The 25,251-nt window shown below is 36.6% G+C and overlaps 4 protein-coding genes across 10 annotated transcripts in view; 1 reads left to right on the forward strand and 3 right to left on the reverse strand.

The window, feature by feature from the left end:
- The window catches only part of clstn2b (calsyntenin 2b), a 56,479-nt gene extending 54,775 nt beyond the window's left edge, over positions 1 to 1,704 (forward strand). For both annotated transcript variants that reach the window (XM_058744527.1, XM_058744526.1), the window contains one exon: positions 838 to 1,704. In XM_058744527.1, coding sequence (XP_058600510.1) covers positions 838 to 1,029 — 192 coding nt within the window. In that variant the 3' untranslated portion in view covers positions 1,030 to 1,704. The remainder of the gene's footprint in view (positions 1 to 837) is intronic.
- Positions 1,705 to 3,976: 2,272 nt separating this feature from the next.
- Positions 3,977 to 14,251, reverse strand: spsb4b (splA/ryanodine receptor domain and SOCS box containing 4b). 2 transcript variants are annotated; one of them, XM_058744559.1, is made up of 5 exons: positions 14,015 to 14,251; positions 9,430 to 9,498; positions 9,201 to 9,219; positions 6,157 to 7,012; positions 3,977 to 4,788 (listed from the first exon to the last, which is right to left on the reverse strand). In XM_058744559.1, the coding sequence occupies exons 4-5, from the start codon at positions 6,872 to 6,874 to the stop codon at positions 4,661 to 4,663; spliced, it is 846 nt and encodes a 281-aa protein (XP_058600542.1). In that variant the 5' UTR covers positions 6,875 to 7,012; positions 9,201 to 9,219; positions 9,430 to 9,498; positions 14,015 to 14,251; the 3' UTR covers positions 3,977 to 4,660. The 2 variants fall into 2 exon arrangements, with proteins under 2 accessions (XP_058600542.1, XP_058600541.1); XM_058744558.1 differs by lacking the exon at positions 9,201 to 9,219.
- A 723-nt stretch (positions 14,252 to 14,974) lies between these two features.
- On the reverse strand, positions 14,975 to 18,448 carry si:ch211-276c2.4 (zinc finger protein 501). 3 transcript variants are annotated; one of them, XM_058744552.1, is made up of 3 exons: positions 18,303 to 18,448; positions 17,584 to 17,771; positions 14,975 to 16,876 (listed from the first exon to the last, which is right to left on the reverse strand). In XM_058744552.1, the coding sequence occupies exons 2-3, from the start codon at positions 17,675 to 17,677 to the stop codon at positions 15,846 to 15,848; spliced, it is 1,125 nt and encodes a 374-aa protein (XP_058600535.1). In that variant the 5' UTR covers positions 17,678 to 17,771; positions 18,303 to 18,448; the 3' UTR covers positions 14,975 to 15,845. The 3 variants fall into 3 exon arrangements, with proteins under 3 accessions (XP_058600535.1, XP_058600534.1, XP_058600536.1); XM_058744551.1 differs by lacking the exon at positions 18,303 to 18,448 and adding an exon at positions 17,982 to 18,278; XM_058744553.1 differs by lacking the exon at positions 18,303 to 18,448 and adding an exon at positions 18,153 to 18,226.
- A 671-nt stretch (positions 18,449 to 19,119) lies between these two features.
- LOC131520358 (E3 ubiquitin/ISG15 ligase TRIM25-like) lies at positions 19,120 to 24,373 on the reverse strand. 3 transcript variants are annotated; one of them, XM_058744539.1, is made up of 7 exons: positions 24,284 to 24,373; positions 22,224 to 22,814; positions 21,937 to 22,032; positions 21,545 to 21,778; positions 21,241 to 21,394; positions 21,086 to 21,124; positions 19,120 to 20,870 (listed from the first exon to the last, which is right to left on the reverse strand). In XM_058744539.1, exons 2-7 carry the CDS (start codon positions 22,782 to 22,784, stop codon positions 20,326 to 20,328), a joined length of 1,629 nt encoding a protein of 542 aa, XP_058600522.1. In that variant the 5' UTR covers positions 22,785 to 22,814; positions 24,284 to 24,373; the 3' UTR covers positions 19,120 to 20,325. The 3 variants fall into 3 exon arrangements, with proteins under 3 accessions (XP_058600522.1, XP_058600521.1, XP_058600523.1); XM_058744538.1 differs by having other exon boundaries at positions 21,086 to 21,145; XM_058744540.1 differs by lacking the exon at positions 21,086 to 21,124.
- Positions 24,374 to 25,251: the final 878 nt, after the last annotated feature.

Genomic DNA, 25,251 nt, shown 5'->3' on the forward strand with positions numbered 1-25,251 from the left:
TTAGATATAAACTCGCAATTGCGAGAAAAAAGTCAAAATTGTGAGATGTAACCTCGAAACTGCGAGAAAAAAAGTCAGAATTGTGAGATAAAAATTCGCAATTACCTTTTTTTTTTAACTCTCCTTTATTCCCCGTGCTCTAAAATAGTTGTATAGATAACTCACGGGTCCTTGATTAGGATGCCTTTTCTGTGAATCTGTGTTATTCGTTTGTGTATATGTGTATGTATATACATATATATATACACACATACACACATATATATATATACACACATACACACACACACACATATATATATATATATATATACACACATACACACACACACACACACATATATATATATACACACACACACACACACACACACACATATATATATATATATATATATATATGTATGTATGTATATGTATGTAATAGATTTTTTTTTTTTTTATTATGCTTGTATATCAGCAATTTTTTATTGTTTTATACTAAGTAATGATTGTCTTGGAGTATGTGTATGTTTGACACATTTCAGGGTTTTGTGCTGCAATATCCTGTCATGTCAAACTTTAAATAAAACTAAACTTTTTTCCCCCCAGTGGCGGAAACGGGCTTCCATAGCTATCCACTGTAATTACGACAGTAATATATTTACGAATTTATGAATTTCACCTGCTTGACTGTAGTCGCAAAAATACACAAAAACTACATTTGCTTTAAGATTCTTCATTCTTGTCTCATTTTTCAATACAGTAATTAATTTAAATGAATCTGAACGAGAGTAACCAGATAAATGGAAAGAATTGGAATAATTTATCACAGCAGATTAATTTGATTGATTCTAGAGCTTTCAGGAGCTTCAGTCAGCAGAAGAAGTAACTGAGGAGGAGGAAGAAGACGAGGAGGAAGAGGACGAGGAGGAAGAGGACGAGGACTGCGATATCTCTAGTACCGACTCAGACAGCGATGAAGAGGAAACTAGCACGTCTTTCATGCACCATCAAACCAGGATGCAATGGGGATCAACATTACACTGATGAAAACACATTCACACGTTCACAACACAACACTCTACCTGTAGCATTATATAGAGACCTGCAATACAAGCGAGCTGGCGCGCAAACACGCTTCGAAAGACTTCGAAACAGCTCTGATCTTTTGTGATACTGTTTTTGGTGTGAGGTGACAAACTAATAAAAGTCCTGCATCCCGTCTGATCCCTTTACACTCTCTGTCTCTACTGCTGGAGGACAATAACACAATACGAGACGGTGAAGTCGCAGAAGAAACTCGAGCAGCATTTTTTGATTAAAGTGAGTTTCTTTTTTGAGGCCTCTACAGTGCATCTCGTTTTCTCTCAGACCCTTTTGATGTGAAATAATCGTCCTTTCATAATGACCCTGAAATTCATCTCTAATAACTGGCGTCCTTGAGTACATTTTTTATAAATCCGTGCGTGCACCTTTTTAATGTAGTCTTTCTCTGTCGGTCTCTGTTCTGTGTAACATGGCAGCGTTTGTGTGCGAGTGGTTTTGTAAATGACTGTTCTTTCATTATAAAGTACAAATGAATGGGTTGTATGTTGTACATCTTTCCGACTAAACAGAGTTTGCTCCTTTTTGTGGTCGCTGCTGCACTTTCTTTACATGGGTCAATAAAAAAATAAAAAAATAAATGTTTTAAGTAATTGGTTGCCTCATTTTTACTCATTAACATAGCTGGCAAATCTCTGCTGGAATTTAACCACAATAAAATATATTAAAGTCGCGCTGAACGAGCACAAGTATATGCGTTAAACAACAGCGACATCTAGTGGCGAGTCATATGTAGCACGTTCAACAGATTACTGTGTTGTCAAAATTCATATATATGTCAGATGAGGCAAGTTGTCACATATTTGTATAAGAAAATATTCTGAAAAATTAAAATGAACAACACACTTTATACATATAATACGTTTTTAAAGACATCTTTGTTTTACTTTAGATCATTTTAGGTTTACAGTAGGCTAAATATATTGTTAGTGCACTCAGGTTCCATAACAGGAGTATGTAGTAATAATGATGATGATGATAAATAATAATATTAATATCAATCTAATACATTAAAACCACTCCAGATTTGACAAATTATCCCATTGTGTGAAAACAAAGATAAAAGTTAACAATGAAAACGTTATTTGAAAATATGAAATTAATATTTTACTAATCATATAAACATCTATTGATATATAGAATTTATAATTCGCTATTTCCTGTTGAAAGTTGCTGCTTTTGAACACTGTTCTTCAAAAAAACCACAAGACGGCGCCACTGATGCGTAAACAAAATAATATAAAATTGAAACCTGATTAGGTAGAGATTTGTACATAAAACCTAAATCAAAATTAATCTGAAAACACTTACAAACAAGTCGCCACATTTGATTTTTAAAAGCAAGTGAGACTACAGAAGTAAAAAGAGGAGCAGGCAAGGTTTGGCTTTGGAGTTTTATTTTTATTCACATTTCAAAGGTCACAAAAGAATAAAGTCGTGTCTGCTGTCTTGCAGGTTGCCGTTTGATCCTTGAAAAAGACAAGCATCCATTTCATATAAAAATCAGATGTGTAAAAATCTGCTTCACGGACACCGCGGCACATTTCAAAGTCGCGTTTATAAGCTAAAAACACCTGAAAACCGAGCTTCGTCATGATCACAAACTAAATAATAAACTCATAATAAACACGACGGAAAAAGATTTTAAAAGATCTCAGGCACTGAGGATGTGTATTAGTTAAGACTGGTGAAAGAATAAGGACCTGTTTTTCTGGAATGAAAAGCATTAGTCTAATATAATTATGTTGGATTTATGTCCAGAAAACTAGGTCCTTAGTGTTTAGATAAAAGTGAAGGAAAAAGCAAAATCATAAGCTCTTAAGAAAATTATTTCCATGGAAGACATGAGTCATTCTCTCACACAAATGCAAACACCTTCTCATTAGTCACCTCACAATCATGTATAAAACCAGATACTTGTTGTCCGGCTGGTCAAATCTGTCCATCCCTTCGACACTTAAAGTCTGTGCACAGCACAAAGCTACTACAGCCCTGCAGATCATTTCTGAGTGCGTTTTCAGTGAACGCAGGTGATTTTTTGGCTGTGTGTGTGTTTGTGTCTCTCATTGGTACTGCAGGTAGTTCTTCAGCGTCTGTGGCAGTGGCAGAGACTGGATGTGATGGATTCGGTGGCGTCCCAGAGCCTGTCGTGCCGCCCTCCTGCACAGCTCCATCAGCGGCAGAGGTTCAGCTGCGGGACAGAGCAGAGGTCAGTTAGGTTCGAGGGTCAAAGACCTCAAGCGATCATGTGAAAACACTCGTTAGGACTTCAAAGACCAGCACTGATCCTAGATAAGCTGAACGATTCAGTCGTGATGTTGCAAAATAATAAGAGCCAATCACAAGAGAGGCAAGTTATATATAGAAGGAATTTAAAAGGGGAAATCAGTTTGAACTATAATTTACTTTTTAAATATAGCGTTGAAAACAGTGACAAAGCATTGTGAGTGCACTCAGGTTCCATAACAGGAGTATGTAGTAATAATGATGATGATGATAATAATAATATTAATATCTAATACATTAAAACCACTCCAGATTTGACAAATTATCCCATTGTGTGAAAACAAAGATAAAAGTTAACAATGAAAACGTTATTTGAAAATATGAAATTAATATTTTACTAATCATATAAACATCTATTGATATATAGAATTTATAATTCGCTATTTCCTGTTGAAAGTTGCTGCTTTTGAACACTGTTCTTCAAAAACCACAAGACGCGCCACTGATGCGTAAACAAAATAATATAAAATTGAAACCTGATTAGGTAGAGATTTGTACATAAAACCTAAATCAAAATTAATCTGAAAACACTTACAAACAAGTCGCCACATTTGATTTTTAAAAGCAAGTGAGACTACAGAAGTAAAAAGAGGAGCAGGCAAGGTTTGGCTTTGGAGTTTTATTTTTATTCACATTTCAAAGGTCACAAAAGAATAAAGTCGTGTCTGCTGTCTTGCAGGTTGCCGTTTGATCCTTGAAAAAGACAAGCATCCATTTCATATAAAAATCAGATGTGTAAAAATCTGCTTCACGGACACCGCGGCACATTTCAAAGTCGCGTTTATAAGCTAAAAACACCTGAAAACCGAGCTTCGTCATGATCACAAACTAAATAATAAACTCATAATAAACACGAACGGAAAAAGATTTTAAAAGATCTCAGGCACTGAGGATGTGTATTAGTTAAGACTGGTGAAAGAATAAGGACCTGTTTTTCTGGAATGAAAAGCATTAGTCTAATATAATTATGTTGGATTTATGTCCAGAAAACTAGGTCCTTAGTGTTTAGATAAAAGTGAAGGAAAAAGCAAAATCATAAGCTCTTAAGAAAATTATTTCCATGGAAGACATGAGTCATTCTCTCACACAAATGCAAACACCTTCTCATTAGTCACCTCACAATCATGTATAAAACCAGATACTTGTTGTCCGGCTGGTCAAATCTGTCCATCCCTTCGACACTTAAAGTCTGTGCACAGCACAAAGCTACTACAGCCCTGCAGATCATTTCTGAGTGCGTTTTCAGTGAACGCAGGTGATTTTTTGGCTGTGTGTGTGTTTGTGTCTCTCATTGGTACTGCAGGTAGTTCTTCAGCGTCTGTGGCAGTGGCAGAGACTGGATGTGATGGATTCGGTGGCGTCCCAGAGCCTGTCGTGCCGCCCTCCTGCACAGCTCCATCAGCGGCAGAGGTTCAGCTGCGGGACAGAGCAGAGGTCAGTTAGGTTCGAGGGTCAAAGACCTCAAGCGATCATGTGAAAACACTCGTTAGGACTTCAAAGACCAGCACTGATCCTAGATAAGCTGAACGATTCAGTCGTGATGTTGCAAAATAATAAGAGCCAATCACAAGAGAGGCAAGTTATATATAGAAGGAATTTAAAAAGGGGGGAAATCAGTTTGAACTATAATTTACTTTTTAAATATAGCGTTGAAAACAGTGACAAAGCATTGTGAGGCATTAGTGGAACTTGAGAACTGACTGTGAACACTACCTGTTGAAAGTTTGGGGTCAGTATGATTTTTTTTAAAGAAAATAATACTTTTATTCAGGAAGGATGCATTAAATTATTCAAAAGTGGCAGTAAAAAAAACATTCATAATGTTACAAAAGATTTCTGTTTCACATAAATGCGGTTCTTTAAAACTGAAAAAAAATAAATAAATAAATAATCTGTTTCCACAAAAAGCAGCAAAAACTGTTTTGTGGTAACATAATAATAATTAATATTATAATATTATATGATAATAATAAAAAAAATCAGCATATTAGAATGAATTCTGAAGAATCGTGACGGAAGATTGGAGTAATGCTGAAAATTCATCTTTGCATGACAAAAATAAATTACATTTTAAAATATATTTAAACATAAAATGGTTCTTTAAATTGTAATGATATTTCATAATACTACTGTTTTTATTGTATTTTCTATCAAATAAATGCAGCCTTGGTGAGCATGACAGACTTATTTCAAAAACATTTTAAAAAAAATGTACAAAAAAAAAAAAAAATCATACCAACCCCAGACATTTTAACAGTAGTGTTTACTGGCTTAGGGGGGAAAAAAGAAAAGTGCTGTTAGTGAAAAGATCCTGTGGCACAGGAAGTGAATTTTATAAATTAGGTGTGACTTGCATATCCAATTATATTTAGATCAACTGTAAGTTGGCTTTTGGAGAAGAGAAAAAAAGATGAATAAAATGCTACTTATCATTTCTGTAAATTCACGGTCCGTGTTGCAACCGTGCAAAACCCCCATTACACTGAAGTCTGGAAATATGCTTGTGTGCATCGTGCCAACAATATTTGAATAGTTTCATAGGTGCATCATTTCTAAAAACTGCTATTACAGAAAAGCACTAGATTTGATGCATGTAAACATGTTGTTCCCAGTTACTACGAGTGGTTGCGCAATTACTCTCATCATGAAGCAACAGCAAAGCTATGACGAGCATCTCTAAAGAGCTGGATTGAAGTCAACATACACTGCCCATGGATGGCGATTATGGAAAATATGAAACAAGGAGGAAAAACAAAAGCAGCAAAATCTGAAAATGATACGTACGGTCTAATCCATTGACGTATGTCATGGTGACCTCGCAGTGACCCCACACGGCGCTGACGACCGGGTACAGCCTCTTTCCTTTCAGCCCGCGAAACGCTACGCCCAGGTAGTTCCCATCGGCGCAGAATCCCAGCGTTCCCTCGTCCATGTCCAGAACCACCAGAATCTCTTCAGGCACCGAGAACGTCCCTTCATCCTCCTCATCCTCGATAAACTCCGGGTACGGCGGTGCCGGGCCGGTCCGGCTCTTCCTGTCGTAGTAAAGTCGGCCTCGTCCCAAGTCCCAACCCCAGGATTCGGCATCGCTACCGACTAGCGCGGAATATCCGACAGCTCGCAAAGGTGCTAAAGAAGTCGCGACCCCGACTATGGCATGCGTGCCGCGCTGCCGTACAGGCCAGCGCAAAGTCCAGGCGTGCAAACCACGGGTAAATCCGACTTTTCCCCGCACGCAGTCCGTGCTTTGGGCCACCGGGTGGCGATGGAACGTGAGCCGGTCGTCATCTTTGATGAAGAGGTTGAGCGAGCGGTCGTCTGGGTTCCAGGCGTGCTGAAGCTGGATTTCCGGTCCCGCCGGCGGCATGTCCAACAGCAGCTCCAGACGGGCGGGTAACGGGATGCCACGGCTACGGAGCGACGCGCACACCGGCGGATACGCCAGCTCGCTCGTCTCCGGCTCATCCGCGGATTTCACCACACCCGACACCCTCTGCCCCATCACGGCCCAGCCACGGGCATCAACAACCACAGCCGGGGTTACCTCATGAGCGGGACGGACCGGAGAGCGGCAGCCAATCAGAAGAGACGACACAGTCCCATGCGCGAGAAGTCGTTGTCCAGAGCGGAGTGGGCAGCACTGTTGAGTAAAAATAAAGAGTAAGAAAGCCTGTTGTGGATTTTTAAACACACGGTGTGTTGTTTGGTATTGCTGCACTTTAATCAAACAAATCGCAGACTAGGTGTGTCAATTTTGAGTACACTTGGACTCTCACGCACAATAACGTCATGATTCCTGACATGTCAATAAACAACAGCGAGGAAGGGCTTATTTTTGCTGCTTTGCACAGAACAGGCACAAAATTAGTATAAGCTACTTAATATTGAAAGCAATTTCAAAATTCTTTTGAATACAGTATTTTCAAACAAAAGTGTTTTCATGTTTGAGAAGTTTCTTCTGCTCACCAAGGCTACATTTATTTGAATGAAAACACAGTAAAAATGGTAATATTATGAAATATTACAATTTAAAATAGCTGTTTTCTATTGTAATATATTTTAAAATGTAATTTATTCCTTTGATCAATGCTGAATTCTAATATAATGATTTGCTGCTCAGTTTCTTATTATCAATGTTGAAAATAGCGTTGCTTAATATTTTTGGGGAAATCATTAAACTTTTTTTTTTTTTCAGGATTCTTTGATGAATGGAAAGTTTATTCAGCATTTATTTGAACTAGAAACCTTTTTTAACCTTATAAAAGTCTTTACTGTCAAATATCATCAACTCAAAATCTTACGAGCCCCAATATTTTCAAATGTAGTTTAGCCATATTTTCCACTTTCTTAAAAAAAAAACAAAAAAAACACGGGGCTTACTGAAACAACTCCGTAAGGGTGAAAGCATCATCTCAGATAAACATAAATAACTATTTTGTACATTTATATTAATATGAATCATTTATACAGTGTAACAGATTTGAAAACGTAACGCAATACAACATTTAATCAAATTATTTAGCTCAAAACTTAGTTCTACCCAGTAAGTATGGCTACAGGCTTAAAACAGAAAAAGTCAAAGTATAGAAAATGTCAAGAAAAGCAGTGGGCACTTCACTGAAGAGACACTTCTCTAAACTAAGATTAGTTTTCACACCATCTGAAGGAGCCGCTTGTGCTCACACTCTACCGGGAGACTGACAGAATTCATTCTGAACCTGAGAAGACTGCGGTTTCAAAAGAGCGTGTGGATGGGAAGTGAATATTTCCTCCAGAGCTCCAAAGGAAGAAACAACACCACACTAACGTGCAGTCAGGGCCAAAAAGCAATTTGACTTGCACTGTCCAAAACCTAGTCCAATAACTTATTTTCTAACATTTGTTGCATCCTTTACAAATGAGACTTATTCCAGCTACTGAACAGAGATCCCAGGAGCCAAACCCTTCTCAGGAAATGAGCTGGACTGCTCTAAACCAAACAAACACTCACATCTTAATAAACTAAGAGAGCAAGATATATAAAGATTTATATAAGGAGTGCTAGTAAAGAGAAAAGATGAGATATCATTGCAAGGGGATAAAGCAAGGGGTTGCAAGGGGTTAGTTTTTAATTAAAGATTATGAAGAAACAAAATCATTCATAATTAAAAAAAAAAAAAAAAAAAAAAAGAAGAATTGTCCATTTTGATATGGTGACTTTAACATTTAAATATTAAGAAATTAGGACAGCCATAAATATCTGTATTGCAACTTTACATTTGCATTGCAAAAATTATTTTTATTATTTTAATCAATTTTCTTTTCTTTCTTACTTTTTACTATATTAAAAAATGTATTTGTTACTACTACTTCTACTAATTACTGTTTTTATTTTAATTATAATAATTGCAATTAATATTAAAATGATTATTATTGTGGTTGAGATATTGATATATAAATCATTTTAATAATTTAATAAATATCAACAACAACAACTATATTATTGTTATTATAATATAGATATATAAGTTACAAAATGTTTGGTCAGCCCTACAAACTAGCACAGTAAATAAACAAATACAATACATACATAAATAAACAAACAAATCCAACTGCTTACAAAAGTAACAGCACACCTCTCCTCAAGACACATTACTAGAGGAATCATTCATGTCTGGAGCACAAACAGTGCAGCATGAGTTACTAAAGCTCAATACTAAGTTCTAGAGGTGTGTTCAGATCACTAACTATGAGCATAATAATGAGAGATATGAAGAATAAGAGATTTTACACCTCCACACAATTAACAGAAGACAACACACACACACAAGAACAAAGTCTGAGCTTACCCTCCATGCATTGCTGCCTCTGTGTCAGCATAGAGCAGGAGAAGAGAGAGAAAATGAAAGGGGTAAAGCAGTTCACAGTGGAGCGATTCCAAAGAAGCTCTCCTCCCTCCACGAGCACCAAACACATGCCTGACTTTCCGCTGCTCGCTCTCTCTCTACTCCCTCATGACGATGGTGATTCACTGGAATAAACTGTGGTGTAAGTGAGAATAACTGAGTAAACACTCACCTTCCGGATCACTGCAGGACTGAAGGAGGATCCACGTCAGCCGGACGACTTTTATTAGGCCTCAAACTCCTGCACAGAGACAAAGAAGAGTTCTGTTACGAGAAACGCTACCTGTGCCCAGCCAGAACCAGGAAGTGAGAATTTCATCGGTCAGCACAGACACACACACAAACTTTCGTCTCACGCAGAAAAATAAGGTTATCCTTTTCCATTTTTATGTAATCTTGGAGTTGAAAAATTACCTGATTATTTATTTTCCTTTTTTGTGAACAAACAATGTTTGTTATATTATAATGTGTTAGCAAAATGTGTCCCGAGCAAGCCGTGTACCCAACATCCCCCCAACTGCAGCGTTTGTGAGTCACTTTCATCAGGCAAACATTGACACACTGGCTAGTCAGCTAGTAAGAGTGAGCAGTCGTGCACATCTTAGTGGCCACTCCAGCAGCTGGTCAAGCCTGACTACAGGACACCCTCCATCTGTCACACCTGCATTATTCATGGTTGTAGTGTCCCATTAAAAACGTATATCAAAAACAGTCAGATCTACACTGATGGGATGCATCTGTGACACAAAAGAGTTTATAGATCACTGACCCAGATTTGAGTACAGCCTTGGTCATGACAGATCCCATCCCAACTAAATTAAATAAATAAATTAGACAAATGCATGAGTTCTTATTTATTCCATAAATAGTAATAATAAATTTCTCTCTAATTTATGTCAGTTCCAAAAACAAGAAAGCTTAAAATGCAATGAAATATAATAAACTCTGTTTGCGCTTAAAAGCAGTCATATGCAATAAAAAGTCTTTGTGAGTCATAAACACAATAAAAATGTTATATTAGTGAAAAAAAGTTGTATTATACTGTGCCTTGGAGGTGCACAATGAACGAAAATAAAACCGAAATCATAATATGGCTTTGTGTTTAATTAAATAAATGAGCTGCATCTTTCAAAATGAAGTGCATTAAAAAAAACTTATGGTTTAACATTTGAATAAGAGGAAATTAAGACATCCATACATTATATTGTAAATGCTGTAAAGCTGTAATACAAAAAAAAAAAAAAACATTGTAAGCATTTTTTTCTTAAATACTTGTTTTTTTATTTGACCGCAACATTACAATAATAATATTTATTTTTGTTTTATTTAATACTAATAATTATTAGAATACTTCACAGCAACAATACTAATATTTAATAATATTAACACTATTATTATTATTAGCCATTGATATGATCACAAAACTTTGACCAGATTGCGCAGAAAACCTAGAATTTGTTTTACAATTGCACTTTAAATCTGCAATTGCAATTTTTTAAATCAAACTATCACTCAATAAAGAAACAAACAAACAAACAAACTTCACAAGTGCATTTTACCCCAAATTGTGCTGCCTTTTCTGTATAGCACTGATTTAGCAAAATTGTCAGTACTAATAACTTCTTTAGATGTTAAAACTTCATGTACAAGAGCACCACATTTGGTCAGTGACTCCAGTGTGACTTTCACAGCCAGTCACAATAAAGTTCAAAGGTCAGACAGAGTCCAACATCAGGTCAGGGAAGACCCCTAAAGCATTAAGCCAGATGTTTTTTTGTGTGCGTGTTTCCGTGACGACCTCGTCCTCCGTTTGACCCCAGTGCAGAGAACACCTCTTTGCATGACCCATAAAAAAAGTTGAAAATAGAATGAGATGAAAGAAAGAGGAAGAGGAAACAGTAGCTACTGAGACTTCCTGCTTCCCTCTCTCGTTCTGAGCATGCTCAAGAAAAGTGTTTGAGCTTGACCTCAGCTGGAAGGAGAAATCAACAGCGCAGAGGAATGAAGTAGTGCTGGGCGGTATGACCAAAAATGTATATCACGGTATTTTTCAAAATTATACCGGTTTCACGGTATATGACGGCATTTATTTTTTTCATGCATGATCGGGTGTTAACCACATTTTCTACTGATTGAGAGAGGAAAAACTGCAGTAGATTGACTTAGAATGCCCTATTTTACTGTCATGATGAGCGAATATTGTAGAAAAATTCCACACTAAATAGTGACTAAACACGACCCATTAATACATGTTAACCAGGAGTCATTCTCATTTAAAATCAACATGCATCTAACGTTACACTAAAGAGCGGCTATGCGGTGGTTTTGGCTATATTACTTTTTTGTCTGAGTAAACAAAAACAAAAAAGTGCATAATATTAACAGACGAACTATGCTCATATTTATAATTCCAAACAGTCGCGATACGGCCAAATGAATGCGGTGCTTCTCTGCCGCTCGCTGCACAGAACAGACGCAGAGAGACGCGACGCTGCACTGGGAGTCAGATCTCACGCTCGCGGGGCAGCACGCGGGGTTTATCCAAAACATTCGCTAGGTTTGTCAGTTTGTATATTCTATGGAAAAAAAGCCGCTAAAAGGGTCTGAAAGTTGCTAAATATAGTGCTAAAGTCTCGCTCGTGAGTGTGAGACGCGGGAGCTGGTGGCGGCGTGCGGTGGATATTGTGGATGAGTTCTTCGGTGTCATCACCTTCTACAGCTTCAGAACACGCTTAGTAACACATACAGCTGTTCTTGCCACAAAGCAATAGTGAAAAGAGACCCCTCTCAAACAGTGTGTTGCGTTCCGAACGTTATTTAAATAACACCGGTATTGCGGTATTTTAAAAATTCATATAAGAAAAATAAACACCGGTATTCGGTATGAACCGGTATACCGCCCAGCACTAGAATGAAGCCAAGAAAATGAAAAGTGGTCTCTTCATGAGGCGATCCGGTTGAGTGGATGGTCAAAACTTTAACAGCAGCAGGTGTCTACTGATTTTTCACCATTAAGAGTGAAAGTTGCTGTATTTGAACACACGCATTATTGCATCTGAAAACAGTAAAAGATCAGTGTTTACACATTAACCGTTTTCATTATCATTAACACAAGCCCAGGTGACAAAACACTTGAATTACTAGTGCATGGATTTCACAATGTCAAAAAAAAAAAAACTTTCTGGATCATATTTCAACCCCAAAATATTAACTGTATTTTTCATAATAAAAATAAAGCCTATTATTATTTAGATTTTTTTTTTTTTTTTAATTATTTAGATTTTTTTTTTAAAGACCTTCGTGTTTGCCTGACGAAGGTCTTTGGACCAAAACGTTGTTTTTTTTTTATTAAATAAAGGGAATAACAGTGTGCAGATATTTTTTCCACTTTTTTGACGATATTTTTTGATCTTGCACCTGGTTAAGACATTCTCGGATGTGCGTACCTTCACCCTTTTTTAAAATAAATTTATAACAATAATAATAATAAAAAAAAAAAGTATAAATAATAAAATATTATTACTATTAATCTGGGTTCCTGAAAATATTATTTTACTATTATAAATAATAAAAGTAATGTGTTTAAATAAAATTAAATAAATATAACATCAATAATTGAATGTGCTAGTCATGAAATGTGCAAACGTCACAATGCAGAAAACTAATGACTCTTTCTAAAGTTTATACAACCGTAACAACCAAAGAACAAAACACCATCAAACAGACTAAATTCAAAGTCAGATCAAGTGGTCAGTATGAAAACACTGGGTGAAAGCTTTCAAAACTTCTTGTGTTGCATAGAAGAGAGAAAGGCATACAGGTTTATAGCGACATGAGGATGAGTCTAAGATTACAGAATATACATTTCATTATTGCTTTAAAAGTGTGACGCTACTTTTGATTGACATATGCCAAGTCTCTATTTGATAAACTTACCTTTTGATCATTAAAGGACACACAGCTCGTACCCTTTGTTTAAACTCAAACAAACACATACACACACACACACACACACACACACACACACACACACACACGTCTCAGAGCTTGTTTGCATAAGGGTTGAGCAAGGCATCCATAATAAATAACGAACATATGCAAATTCCATAGGTAATAGGAAGTGGACACGATTTTAAAGACAAAAACAGTTGAGACAAAGGGAATGGAGAGAACTTTGCAGAAGTGACAAAGGCCCCAAACTAGGAAACAACATCATTCAGTGTCTGAATCACTGCTGACATACATAAAAGGTGAAATGAAAAGCTTTTAATACAGTCTCCCCCTCACTGTTCACCTCTGATTTGTTCATACATTTCACAATATTCAGACTCTGAGGCAGATAAAGGGTAACTTACGGGAGGGAAAAAGCGTGATTAGATTATCTCTGAACCTCTTTCCACTGTGACCTTTGCACGTAAACACTGAAGATGACACACAAACCTATTTTAAAAACACACTATTTCATGTACATTGCATGACAGACAAGTTTTGTTCATTTTCTTTCCTCCAGAATAACCGTTAAACTGCGCATAAACATGTCTGTGCAAGCGAAACAATGACTTTTAAAGGTACATAAGGCCAAATATGTTACTGGCATGTGACGGAATTAAAATGCATGAATATTTTCATCATAAAATCACGTATAACATGGTCCAGAAGCAGAATGCACAATCCCAATACTGTCTTGCGGTTTCAGCTGCTTTGAAACAATGTAAAGCACAAACACAAACAAACCAGCCACGCGCTGCTCTACTTACTCTCGCGAGAATCCCACGGAGCTTCAGGCGCAGACAAAAAAAACACTCGCCGCGAGTGTCGAGATTTGTACTTTTACACTGTATACGTGTGTGTACAACACGGGGAATTCCTATAAAACAAACTTTAACGCTAAAAATGAACGGGTGTGCGTTTTCTCGGTCGCATCCGGCGGGGAGGAGCGGGGCGCGCGGACGGCTTTTGTTCCGCGAGCTAGCTGGAGCGTGACGTCACGCAAGGCCAGTGCGCGCTGATTGGCCACGCTGACGCGAGGGCGGTGACGAGAGTATGAACGGTCCGCTAGCGAAGCTTTTCGAAACTCTGAATCATTTGAATCAAATGATTCATTCACACGCAAAATGATTCAAAGCCATCGAAACACCACAGACTGGCGGCACCTGCTGGTCAAAGCGGTGTAAATGCAACAAAAACCATCAGCTCTAATTTATTACATGTAATCTATAAATAAATACCATTAAATGTGAAGGTTATGTAAAACGTGTGCTTTTATTAATATCTAACGCTTGTTTTGTGTTATTAGGCATGGATCGGCAAACTCAATTAGAAGCAAATAAATCGTCTCCTTTTTGTACACAAAGTATTAAAATTCATTAACATGATTAAAAACTAACCTACATGAGAAAACTGAACCGAAATGTTGACGGTTTTTTTTTAGTATAGTCACGTGATTCACAAACATTTAACATAATATCGCTACAATATTACTTTTAGCCTATATTGCATTACTTAATATCACACATAATCAGAGATGTTGTCAGTGCAATAATTATATTTTGTCGTTATACAGAGCCTATAGACAGTTTCTGTTGCACAGAAATCTGTAGATTTATAGAACTGCCCAAACAAAGTAAAAAAAAAACAACTAAGAATTAAAGTTAAAAAACTCAAATTGGAGAAACCTGTCATACTGACAAATGACTGATAGTTGTTTTTTTATTATATTAGTGTCCAGTTTCTTTTAATTTGTGGGGTTTTTTGTTGTTGTTGTTGTTTTTTCTTGTCCATGCCTTAATGAGGGGGCTTTCAGTCAAAGAATAACTCAAAAGTCAAAAGATTCAGAGATTCAAAGATTCAGTGAATCAAGATTCAAGTGAATCAAAGCATTTGCTGTCCCCCCATAACAGAAAAAAAAACCCTCCACAACTCTTGTGGTATTTTACATTTACATTTATTCATTTAGCAGATGCTTTTATCCAAAGCGACTTAAAATTGAGGAACACAAGCGATTCACAGGAACACAGCAAGTGCTCGTAATACAGTTTCAGCTGTTCGGATTTTAAACAACTCAAGTTTATTGTAACTAACACATTTACTTCATCTAAATCTCACATTGTTTAATTAAAACGCAGGATCTGAAGAAAACATTTGCTCACAGTGCCACAGAATAATGCTTATGTAAAAGCCTCATGCACTCTCAGAAATAAAGGTACAAAAGCTGTCACTGTGGCGGTACCTTTTCAAAAGGTACACTTTTGTACCTATTAGGTTCAAATATGTACACTTTAAGTACTAATATGTACCTTTAAGGTACCAAAATGGACCCTTGCCACATGCACCTTTCGAAAAGGTACCGCCCCAGTGACAGCTTTTGTACCTTTATTTCTGAGAGTGCATGTTGCCGAAGCAATTTTATTGACTTTTACTTACACATTTTTATTCTTCAGTGCCACCTACTTCTTTGTTAATTACAGTGTTTGTTTTTCTGTATGTTGTTTTGCACCATTCTCAGTTTTAATCTTATGCAGAAATACTGCAATTGCTTTGCCGATCTAAATGTATGAATATTTGTCATGCCTTTAAAGCACCTGAAAACTAACTATCTGGAGGAATAGATGGACTTGATGCAAAATGCTTTTTCATATGATTGACTAAAGAGTTTGAATGTCTAAATCTCTCTCCACACTGAGTACAGCTGTACGGCTTCTCTCCGGTATGAATTCGTTCATGTGATTTCTGTTGTGAAAACTGAGGGAACCTCCTGTCACAGTAAGAGCACTTGTAAGGTTTTTCTCCAGTGTGAATTCTTTGGTGGTATTTCAGTTGGCCAGATGTAGTAAAGCTCTTTCCACACTCACTACACACGTGATCTTTCTCACCGGTGTGTATTTTCTGATGCCGATTACAACTGACCAACAGTGGAAAACTCTTCCCACAATAAGAACACACATAAGGCCTTTCGTTTGTATGGATTCTCAGGTGCTTTTTCAGATTTGAGGATGAATTAAACTCTTTACCACACTGATCACAGTTAAATGGCTTTTCTCCAGAGTGAACACGCATGTGATAATTGAGAATAGTTGAATGTTTGAAACTCTTTCCACACTGAGTACACCGGTACGGCTTCTCTCCAGTATGAACTCGCTCGTGTGATTTCAGGTTTCCAGGCTGAGAGAAGCTCTTGTCACAGTAAGAGCACTTGTAAGGTCTTTCTCCAGTGTGAATCCTCTGATGCTGTTTCAGCTGTCCAACTGTAGTAAAGCTCTTCCCACACTCACAACACACGTGATCTCTCACTTCATCGTGTATTTTCTGATGCTGTTTACAACAGTCCAGCCGTGAGAAACTCTTTCCACAGACCGAGCACACGTAAGGCTTCTCATCTGAATGAATTTTTTGGTGAACTTTTAGATTTGCTAACGAGCTGTATTTTTTCCCACACTGATCACAGTTAAATTGCTTTTCTCCAGAGTGTTGCCAGAGATGATTACTGAGACCTGATTTAAGTCTGAAACTCTTCCCGCACTGTGAGCAGGTGTGCCGCTTTTTCCTTCTTTGAGTTTTAAAGTTACGACGCTCGTTTTCTTCATTTAGTTCTTGTCTTTGCTCTTTCACCTCCATCCGATCTAAAGTAAACATATTAAATAGTTAAAATCAGTTCAAGTGAACCTGATTTAAGAGCAGAAAGTAACAGTATCAGATTTTTGTAGTGCCAAAGGGTAGTTCTGTCATTTCCTTGATAATACAATCAAAATGTTGATGACAACTGCTATAGCTATGATGCATTTTCTGTATCATTTATCATTGATATGTGACCCTGGACCACAAAACCAGTCTTAAGTCGCTGGGGTATATTTGTAGCAATAGCCAAAAATACATTGTATGGGTCAAAATTATCCATTTTTATTTTATGCCAAAAATCATTAGGATATTAAGTAAAGATCATGTTCCATGAAGATATTTTGTAAATTTCTTACCGTAAATATATCAAAACTTCATTTTTGATTAGTAATATGCATTGCTAAGAACTTCATTTGGGCAACTTTAAAAGCTATTTTCTCAATATTTAGATTTTTTTGCACCCTCAGATTCCAGATATTCAAATAGTTGTATCTCGGCCAAATATTGTCCGATCCTAACAAACCATACATCAATGGAAAGCTTATTTATTCAGCTTTCAGATGATGTATAAATCTCAATTTCTAAAAATTGACTCTTAAGACTGGTTTTGTGGTCCAGGGTCACATATGTTGCTTATTATTTCACTGACACATGAATGTTTCCTGAATGTTTCTCAGCTGTCAATAACACAGAATCAAGAACCGACACCAACCTGTGTGTTCCTCAGTATCTTCATGATTCATTCTAGATGTTTCTGGATCACTCATGTCATCAATCTCCTCTTTAATAAACTCAGTCTTTACCATGGTACATGTTACAGAGCTAGAGTTTCTCTTCTTATCGGATGATGGGGATACTGCTAACCTTCACTTGTGGACTGTTGTGGGATGGGCACCAGATCTACCAAATTAAAAAATGTAAAAAAAAAAATTATACTGAATTACTTTAATTTTAGAGATTCACTTATAACGTTACTCAATACGACTGAATAGAGGTTGATCACAATGAATGATTATGCAATGCTTTAGTAGTTTACAGTACGGACAATGTACATTTATGCAACACAAACATCAATTCATATATTTTTAAAGATACGATATTTCTACTAACATTAAGCCTTTAAATGAAATCTTCGCGATGACACAGAAGTGCACGCTTACTAAGAGCATGTGAAAAACATATTACTATTACACTATAATTACTAATAAACCGGGTCACATAACGTTACTCCGTTTCATTACATTCGGATTTAACTCTCGAGCTGGTTATAATGTCTGAAACCTCTGAAATATTCCACATCAGCGCTTCTTTCACGAAGGTTAAAAACATCGCTTTTAGCTTCAGCTGGTGGGTTGCCAGGCGTGCGAAACAAAAACAGACCAAGTGCTAATCAACACTAGCCTATAGTGGTTTCGTTTTGTTTTTGTTTACCGCGGTTTCAGTCGAAATAGTCTTCCAGGGAGATCGCTTTAACCCGTGGACTTAAAAAAAAACGGTTTAATTCAGCGGAACAATTTAAACGTATTCCTGAAAAACCGCGGACTTGGCAACACTTTGCATTCTCTTCGGCTCATCCTCTTTTTGTTCTTTTGTATTTGTGTGGCAAACTTAAAAACGCTTCAGTGCATTACTGCCACCTATGGGACATTTCTGGTTACACACATGCTGTATATGCAGAATGTTTCCTGTAAGGGGTAGGTTTAGGTGTAGGGCAATAGAAAATACAGTTTGTTCAGTATAAAAACCATTACGCCTATGCAGGGTCCCCATAAAACATGGAAACCCAATGTGTGTGTGTGTGTGTGTGTGTGTTGTATGAGATGTAGGCTACTGGCCAAAAGAATTCAATGTTTTTCATCATGGACATTTTAGAAAACCTTGGAAATGTTAGCTATGTACAAATTGAATTATTGTTCTACTTTTTTGTTGACACACCTGCTTACTACTATACAAGAATGTCAGTTTTGTCTAGTTGAATGCTGTTGTTAATCACTTAGATACAGATATCAACAGCAGGTAAAAGATTACTGAGACAAGTCAATACACATAGTCATTAGTACACAGAAAATTAATATTGTTTGGCATATTGTAGCTTTTTAAGATATTTGGTATGTGTAATTTATTGTGTGTTGTAATGTGATATGTGAGTTTAATGTTATGTACTGTCATGGTTGTCCAAGATGAATTTCCCAGAAATGGGACAATAAAGTATATTATATTCTATTCTAAAATGCACAATTATGTGGATACAGTACTTTTATTTTTAAAACAATGCATTACATTGTAAACAGAAAATTCACATTTGCATGTCCATTAATGCACATTTACTACATATAAAGTAATACATAGGGAAAAGAAAATTGCCACAAAATGACATCCAGGTAAGCACCATATTTGTGCCTAATTCAAGAATACAGTGAAAACACTGTAAAATAACATACCATATTCATTCTACTGTATATGCCATAACATCAATTGCTTCCAATAACTCTGTGAAGTATGCATTTTACATGTCCTAATAATGTGTTCGTGCAGGTTATAATACAAACACATAAAGACAAATATGAACCCTCACCAAAAAAAAAAAAAAAAAAACTGAAAATCATGTTTAATTCAGAAATAAAATAGCAAAGTCACAGCAGTTGGCTCAGTTCAAACAAAAATTAAAACTGTTCTGTGAATTGACAAGCTAAAGTTGACACCTTTTGTCTTAAAGGGTTAGTTCACCCCAAAATGAAAATGCTGTCATTAATTACTCATCCTCATGCTGTTCCAAACCCGTAAGAGCTCCGTTCATCTTCAGAACACAGTCCCACTTTATATTAGTTGGCCTTAACTACTGTGTACTTACATTTAAATTAATCATTTGGTACAATGCACTTATTGTGTACATACATGTTTTTACATTGTACTTATATTTTTAACGATACCTATATGTAGTTGTAATTAATTTCTGTAATCACATTTATAATTACACTGTTGACCCATCCCTTACACCTTAACCCACCTTAAACCTACCCATGCTTAAACCTGTCCCTAACCTTACCCGTATCCCTCCTCAATAGCAGTAAAAGTGTTTTGCAATACAATATGATCACAATAAGTACATTGCACTTATTTTTTGATGCAAGTACATAGAAGTTAAGGCCACCTAATATAAAGTGTGACCAATTAAGATAGTTTTGATGCATTCTGAGAGCTCTCAGACCCTCCCATAGACAACAATGGAAATGACACGATCAACATCCAGAAACATAGCAAGGAGATTGGTAAAATAATCCATGTGACATCAGGGGTTCAACCGTAATTTTACGAAGCTACGAGAATACTTTTTGTTCGCAAAGAAAACAAACAAAAAAAAAAAAAAGTGACAATTTTAATTTTTGGGGTGGAATAACCCTTTAATGATGAACTGCAAGAACACAGAGCGAGTTTAGGAAATTTTGCTCATCTTTTATTTGTGGGATTTGAGAATTCTCTTCCGCTCTATGATCCTGACAGAACCTTCTCCAACCCCAAATGCAGGGTAGAGGGGTTCAGTGAATGTGGTCTGGAACGTGTAAAGAAGAGTCATTGTGTCAGAAACGCTATAGAAAGACAGAGTTCCTGCTCTGTGATCCAGATACACTCCTATTCTAGAGGAACGGAAAGGGGAAATATTGACTCTTTTATCATCATGTCTGACATAAAAATCCTGATCACAGTGGGTCAGTCTCCAGGACTTGTTATTAAACCCAAGTCTGCAGTCATTACTTTGTCCTTTACGACTAATTCCTCTGTAGGAAACTGCTACAGACCAGTTGTTCCCACTGCACTCAACCTCCCAGTAACAGCGACTGCACAAACCCTCTCTACACAGGACATTGCAATACACATCAAATCGTTCTGGGTGATCAGGATATTGCTGGACTTCATTTGAATGTGATGCTTTTCGGTTCCCTTCAGACAGTTTGAGTTTTATGTGCACAGTGTTTGGATCCAGGTGAAGCTGACAGAAATCTGATAAAGATGAAGGGACAAATAAATATTCAAATGAAGTACTTGCACCTCCCACCCCAGCCTTCTGCTCAAAATGTCATATTCTAATAGTTAACAACAGCAATAAACTGACTCATTATATTTTTCAACAGAAAATAGAAATAGTTAATACATATTATTAACTATCATTTAGCAATTATGTGAGGAAACAATGTATAAAATAAAACTCAACTTACATTGCAAAAACTGATTTGGGGTTTCAGGTTTTGGAGGCTCTACAATAAGGATATTTGACACTAAAGATAAGGTAAGAAATTCATAAATGAAATCTAAAATATTATGAATGACCTATTTAATTAAAAAGGTTTTTGATTTTTTTTTTTTTTAATACCTTCTTGAGATATTCTGGCTGTTTGCTGTTGACAGACGTCCTCCAAAACCTCTCTGAATGCTGAGATTGAAATGTCTTTAAAAGACAGATGAGTGTGTTGAGTGATGCTGGGAATGTCTTCAAATGTCGGTAAAACACACACAGACTGACAGCTCTGAAATGAGACAAATAATTCATCACATAATTTGTGAAACATGAGACACCTTTTCCATTCGATGAAAGAGAACAAGAATCTATCTATGATGACATGTTGTCATATGGAAGGTTCTCACACACATATGATCATAAAAATAACTTTCATTACCTTCAGAAAATTGACCTGATCATCAGTAATCAGAAGTTTCTCAATCTCTGTTTGTCTTCTTCTGAGTTCAGTCAGCTCTTGATCCAGATGTTTGTGAAGTTTCTCTGCTCGATCTATCTCAGTCTTCTCCTGAGCTCTGATCTGTTCTTTAATCTCAGAGCGTTTCTTCTCCAGAGAGCAGATGAGCTCAGTGAAGACCTTCTCAGTGTTCTCCACGGCCTCTTGTGCTGAACTCTGTTGGACAGGAACAACAGCCTAAATACTGTATTAATGTAACCTATTTCAGTTAATTTTATTACTCCATTATCATAAATCGTGTCCAAATCAAAACATGCATACTATCAGTCAAATAAAATAGCAAAATATTTTTTTTTGCATCTTGTGACACTCACTTTAAAAGATTTCACAGCTTTACTGATGTCCAGCTGACCTCTTTCTCGTTCCTCAATCAGCTTTTGACACATCACCTTTATCTCTTTTAACTGTTCCTGAGGATGTTAATGTACAAAATCAATGTTAAAAGGTAGAAATATAGGTACACCTTGCCAATATCATTTTGTGATCGTTAAATATCAAATAAAATATACATCATAATCCTCATATAAGGAAGAAGTACAATAGGTAGCCCATATCAATAATTAAAGCCAGCAATTAAAAACATAACAGATTCATTCATTACCTTTTTACTAGTCCATTCTGAATCCATAGATACCACATTGTGGCTTTTGTGATTGTCAGTCACACACAAACAACAAATGCATTGATCATCATCCTGACAGTAAATATCTAGAGGTTTCCCATGACTGAGGCAGATGTTCTCCTGAATGTTTCTGGAGGCTTCCACTAGTTTGTGCTTCATAAACGCAGGAGATTGATAGTGAAGCTGCAGGTGAGTTTGACAGAAGGAGGCCAAGCACTGCAGACAGGACTTTACAGCTCTGTTCTTCTCTGTAGTGCAAACATCACACTCCACAGCAGCCGTTTGTAGAGACGTCTTCTGCAGCGTCTCCATCATCTCAGCTATCAGAGTGTTCTTCTTCAGTAGAGGTCTGTGACTGAAGCTCTCTCTGCATTGGGGACAGTGGTACGGCGGCTCCTGCTCCTTCTGCTCCCAGCAGTCAGTAATACAGCTCATACAGTAACTGTGTCCACAGGGAATCGTCACCGGCTCCTTCAGCCGATCCAAACAGACTGAACACATGAACTGATCCTCATACTGACTCGCTGCAGATTCAGCCATTTCTATGCAGATAAGTCTATCTAATAGAAACTGCTCCGCCAGAAGTAAATCATTAAAGAAAGAGAATGTAAATCATTAATGAAAGAGTTTGTCTACAAGGCCTAACTACACTCTCAGAAATAAAGGTACAAAAGCTGTCACTGGGGCGGTACCTTTTCAAAAGGTACACTTTTGTACCTATTAGGTTCAAATATATACCTTTAAGGTACCAAAATGGACCCTTTAGGTACAAACATGTACCTTTTGAAAAGGTACCGCCCCAGTGACAGCTTTTGTACCTTTATTTCTGAGAGTGTACTTACAGTGTTGTGTATTATTATTATAATAGTCCTTAACGCTTCACCCATAAAGTATTCAGTAACGTAATCCAAGTACTACAATATAAAAGTAATGTAGTCTGATTACTTTTGGATTACTTCAAGTCACATATATATGCAAATAAAGTCAAAAAAGCAATATCAACGTATTAAAGTACTTTTATTTAATTGAGATTTTACAATTAAAACAAATAAAAACTATAGTAAAAACTATTTAAAACTGTTACAAATCATGTCTTGTTTCACCATCTAGATATTACAGCCCGTATATATATTTATATAAAAGGCTATGTGGCTATACAGTTTAGTTTTAGCCTACAGTTTTATTTTTATTATTATTATTTTTTATTTATTTAACATGAACAAGGAAAAAATATAGTTTACACACAAAAAAATTACACCATATACATATTAGTCTATTTTAAAATAAGCCTACGTGTTGAAATGTATGTGAAATGTTGTGATATTTCTTATTTCATTGACTGATCCGGGATGTGTGGACGTGTTAATTTATACATTTTACACACAACTGCACTTATGCACACCATGGAATTTTAAATTTCTAAATTTTAGCTAACATGATCTGGTCATAGCTACCAGCAAATGTTCAAGTTGGTTGAGTAGCCTACTTTGTTTAAGCAGAGTCTTCATGCATCGCTGTACAACTATGTTATTTATTTTATCCTCTTTGAAAACAAAATAACTATGAAATTTCCAGACATGAAAACATTTTTCTCAGCAGAAAGCATCGTAATTAATTAACTGTAGCAGCGTCTCATTCCGCGTTTGAGGAGAATAATTGTAGACGGGTGTTATTTGCGTGAGTCAACATGAGTGTCAACAGAACCAGGAACTGATGAAGCATCGCGAAATATAGCGTTATTATGTCAAAATACTAATTTATTTAATTTTAAATGAAACAGCTGTAATCCTGATAGTATTCCCACTTTTTACAAAATGTAACTAATCTGAATACTTTGTTTTTTGATGTAACTGATGTAACTAGATTTTTGTATCCTGTTTACGTTACATAGGCTATTCCTTTACTCCCCAACCTGCCAATAAACATATGACATCAAGATAGCATAGCAACATAGAATTATTAAATGCATACAATAATAACTGCATACAAGCAAAAAGATATAAGTAAAACTATTGATTACATTTCTATGATGTTTTTACCTGTTTTGACAGAAAAGTAGGCTAAATATTTTCTGCTTTACAGCTTTAGCCAAACTAGATCTGCGTGGATCCAGGCTCGGGTAGCAGTGAAATAGGTTTCGTTTCGCTTGAATCCACACACTTCCTGGTTTTCAGTGTGCAGATGTGTGCATGTTGCGAAGGATAAAGACCAAGGGCCCTATCATACACCTGGTGCAACGCGGGGCCACGCGCCACACAAGTGTTTTGCTAGTTTCACCCCTACGCCCATTTGTGCGCTCATGGGCGTGCTGGTCTGAGCTGAGGTGTGTTCAGGGGTTCAGGCGCATTGTTGGCGCGTTGCTATTTTGAGGTAACTGAAATAGACAATGCCACTGACCAGGGACCAGTCTCGGGCAGTAACTACTTACTAGTACCTTAGTTACTGTAATAATATTATCTTTTGCAGTAACTAGTAGTGTAACTAATTATTAATAAGATTTCAGTAATAATATTGCATTATATTGATTTTGTCAGGAAAAAAGATGATCTGAACACTGTTGTGTAAGTTGTGGCTTTAGACCACAACTAAACTGCATTACATCCCACCTACATTCCTCTGATCAACATGTGGTACATTATATTACTATAGCCTAATTAAAAAAAATATTTTTGGAAAATTAAAGAGTTTCTTAAAAACTTATGTGATTTGATAAAATACATAATTAAATATAATCGTATATGGGTAACGGAGAAATTACAATTAGCTTCAAGCTACACAAGACAATTTAGCCCATCACGGAATTGTCGGCGATTCCGTGATGCCACCACAGATTCGGGGTTAATTAAGTCCGTGAACATTACACGGAATTCTGTGAGATCAGGTTGAAAAGTATTCTCGTAGCCTCGTAAAATTACAGTTGAACCCCTGATGTCACATGGATTATTTTACCGATCTCCTTTCTACCTTTCTTGACTATTGCTGTCTATGGAGGGTCAGACAGCTCTCA

The sequence above is a fragment of the Onychostoma macrolepis genome, chromosome 15 (genome assembly GCF_012432095.1).
Source record: "Onychostoma macrolepis isolate SWU-2019 chromosome 15, ASM1243209v1, whole genome shotgun sequence".
NCBI classification, from domain to species: domain Eukaryota; kingdom Metazoa; phylum Chordata; class Actinopteri; order Cypriniformes; family Cyprinidae; genus Onychostoma; species Onychostoma macrolepis.

Coding starts and splice junctions, on each gene's coding strand:
- si:ch211-276c2.4 (XM_058744552.1), bottom strand. CDS start 17,677: ATGGTAAAGACTGAGTTTATTAAAGAGGAGATTGATGACATGAGTGAT. Junction 16,877..17,583: donor AGATACTGAGGAACACACAG/GTTGGTGTCGGT, acceptor TGTTTACTTTAG/ATCGGATGGAGGTGAAAGAG.
- spsb4b (XM_058744558.1), bottom strand. CDS start 6,874: ATGGGGCAGAGGGTGTCGGGTGTGGTGAAATCCGCGGATGAGCCGGAG. Junction 4,789..6,156: donor ATACGTCAATGGATTAGACC/GTACGTATCATT, acceptor TCTGTCCCGCAG/CTGAACCTCTGCCGCTGATG.
- LOC131520358 (XM_058744538.1), bottom strand. CDS start 22,784: ATGGCTGAATCTGCAGCGAGTCAGTATGAGGATCAGTTCATGTGTTCA. Junction 21,395..21,544: donor ATCAGGTCAATTTTCTGAAG/GTAATGAAAGTT, acceptor GTCTCATTTCAG/AGCTGTCAGTCTGTGTGTGT. Junction 21,146..21,240: donor AGCCAGAATATCTCAAGAAG/GTATTAAAAAAA, acceptor CCTTATCTTTAG/TGTCAAATATCCTTATTGTA.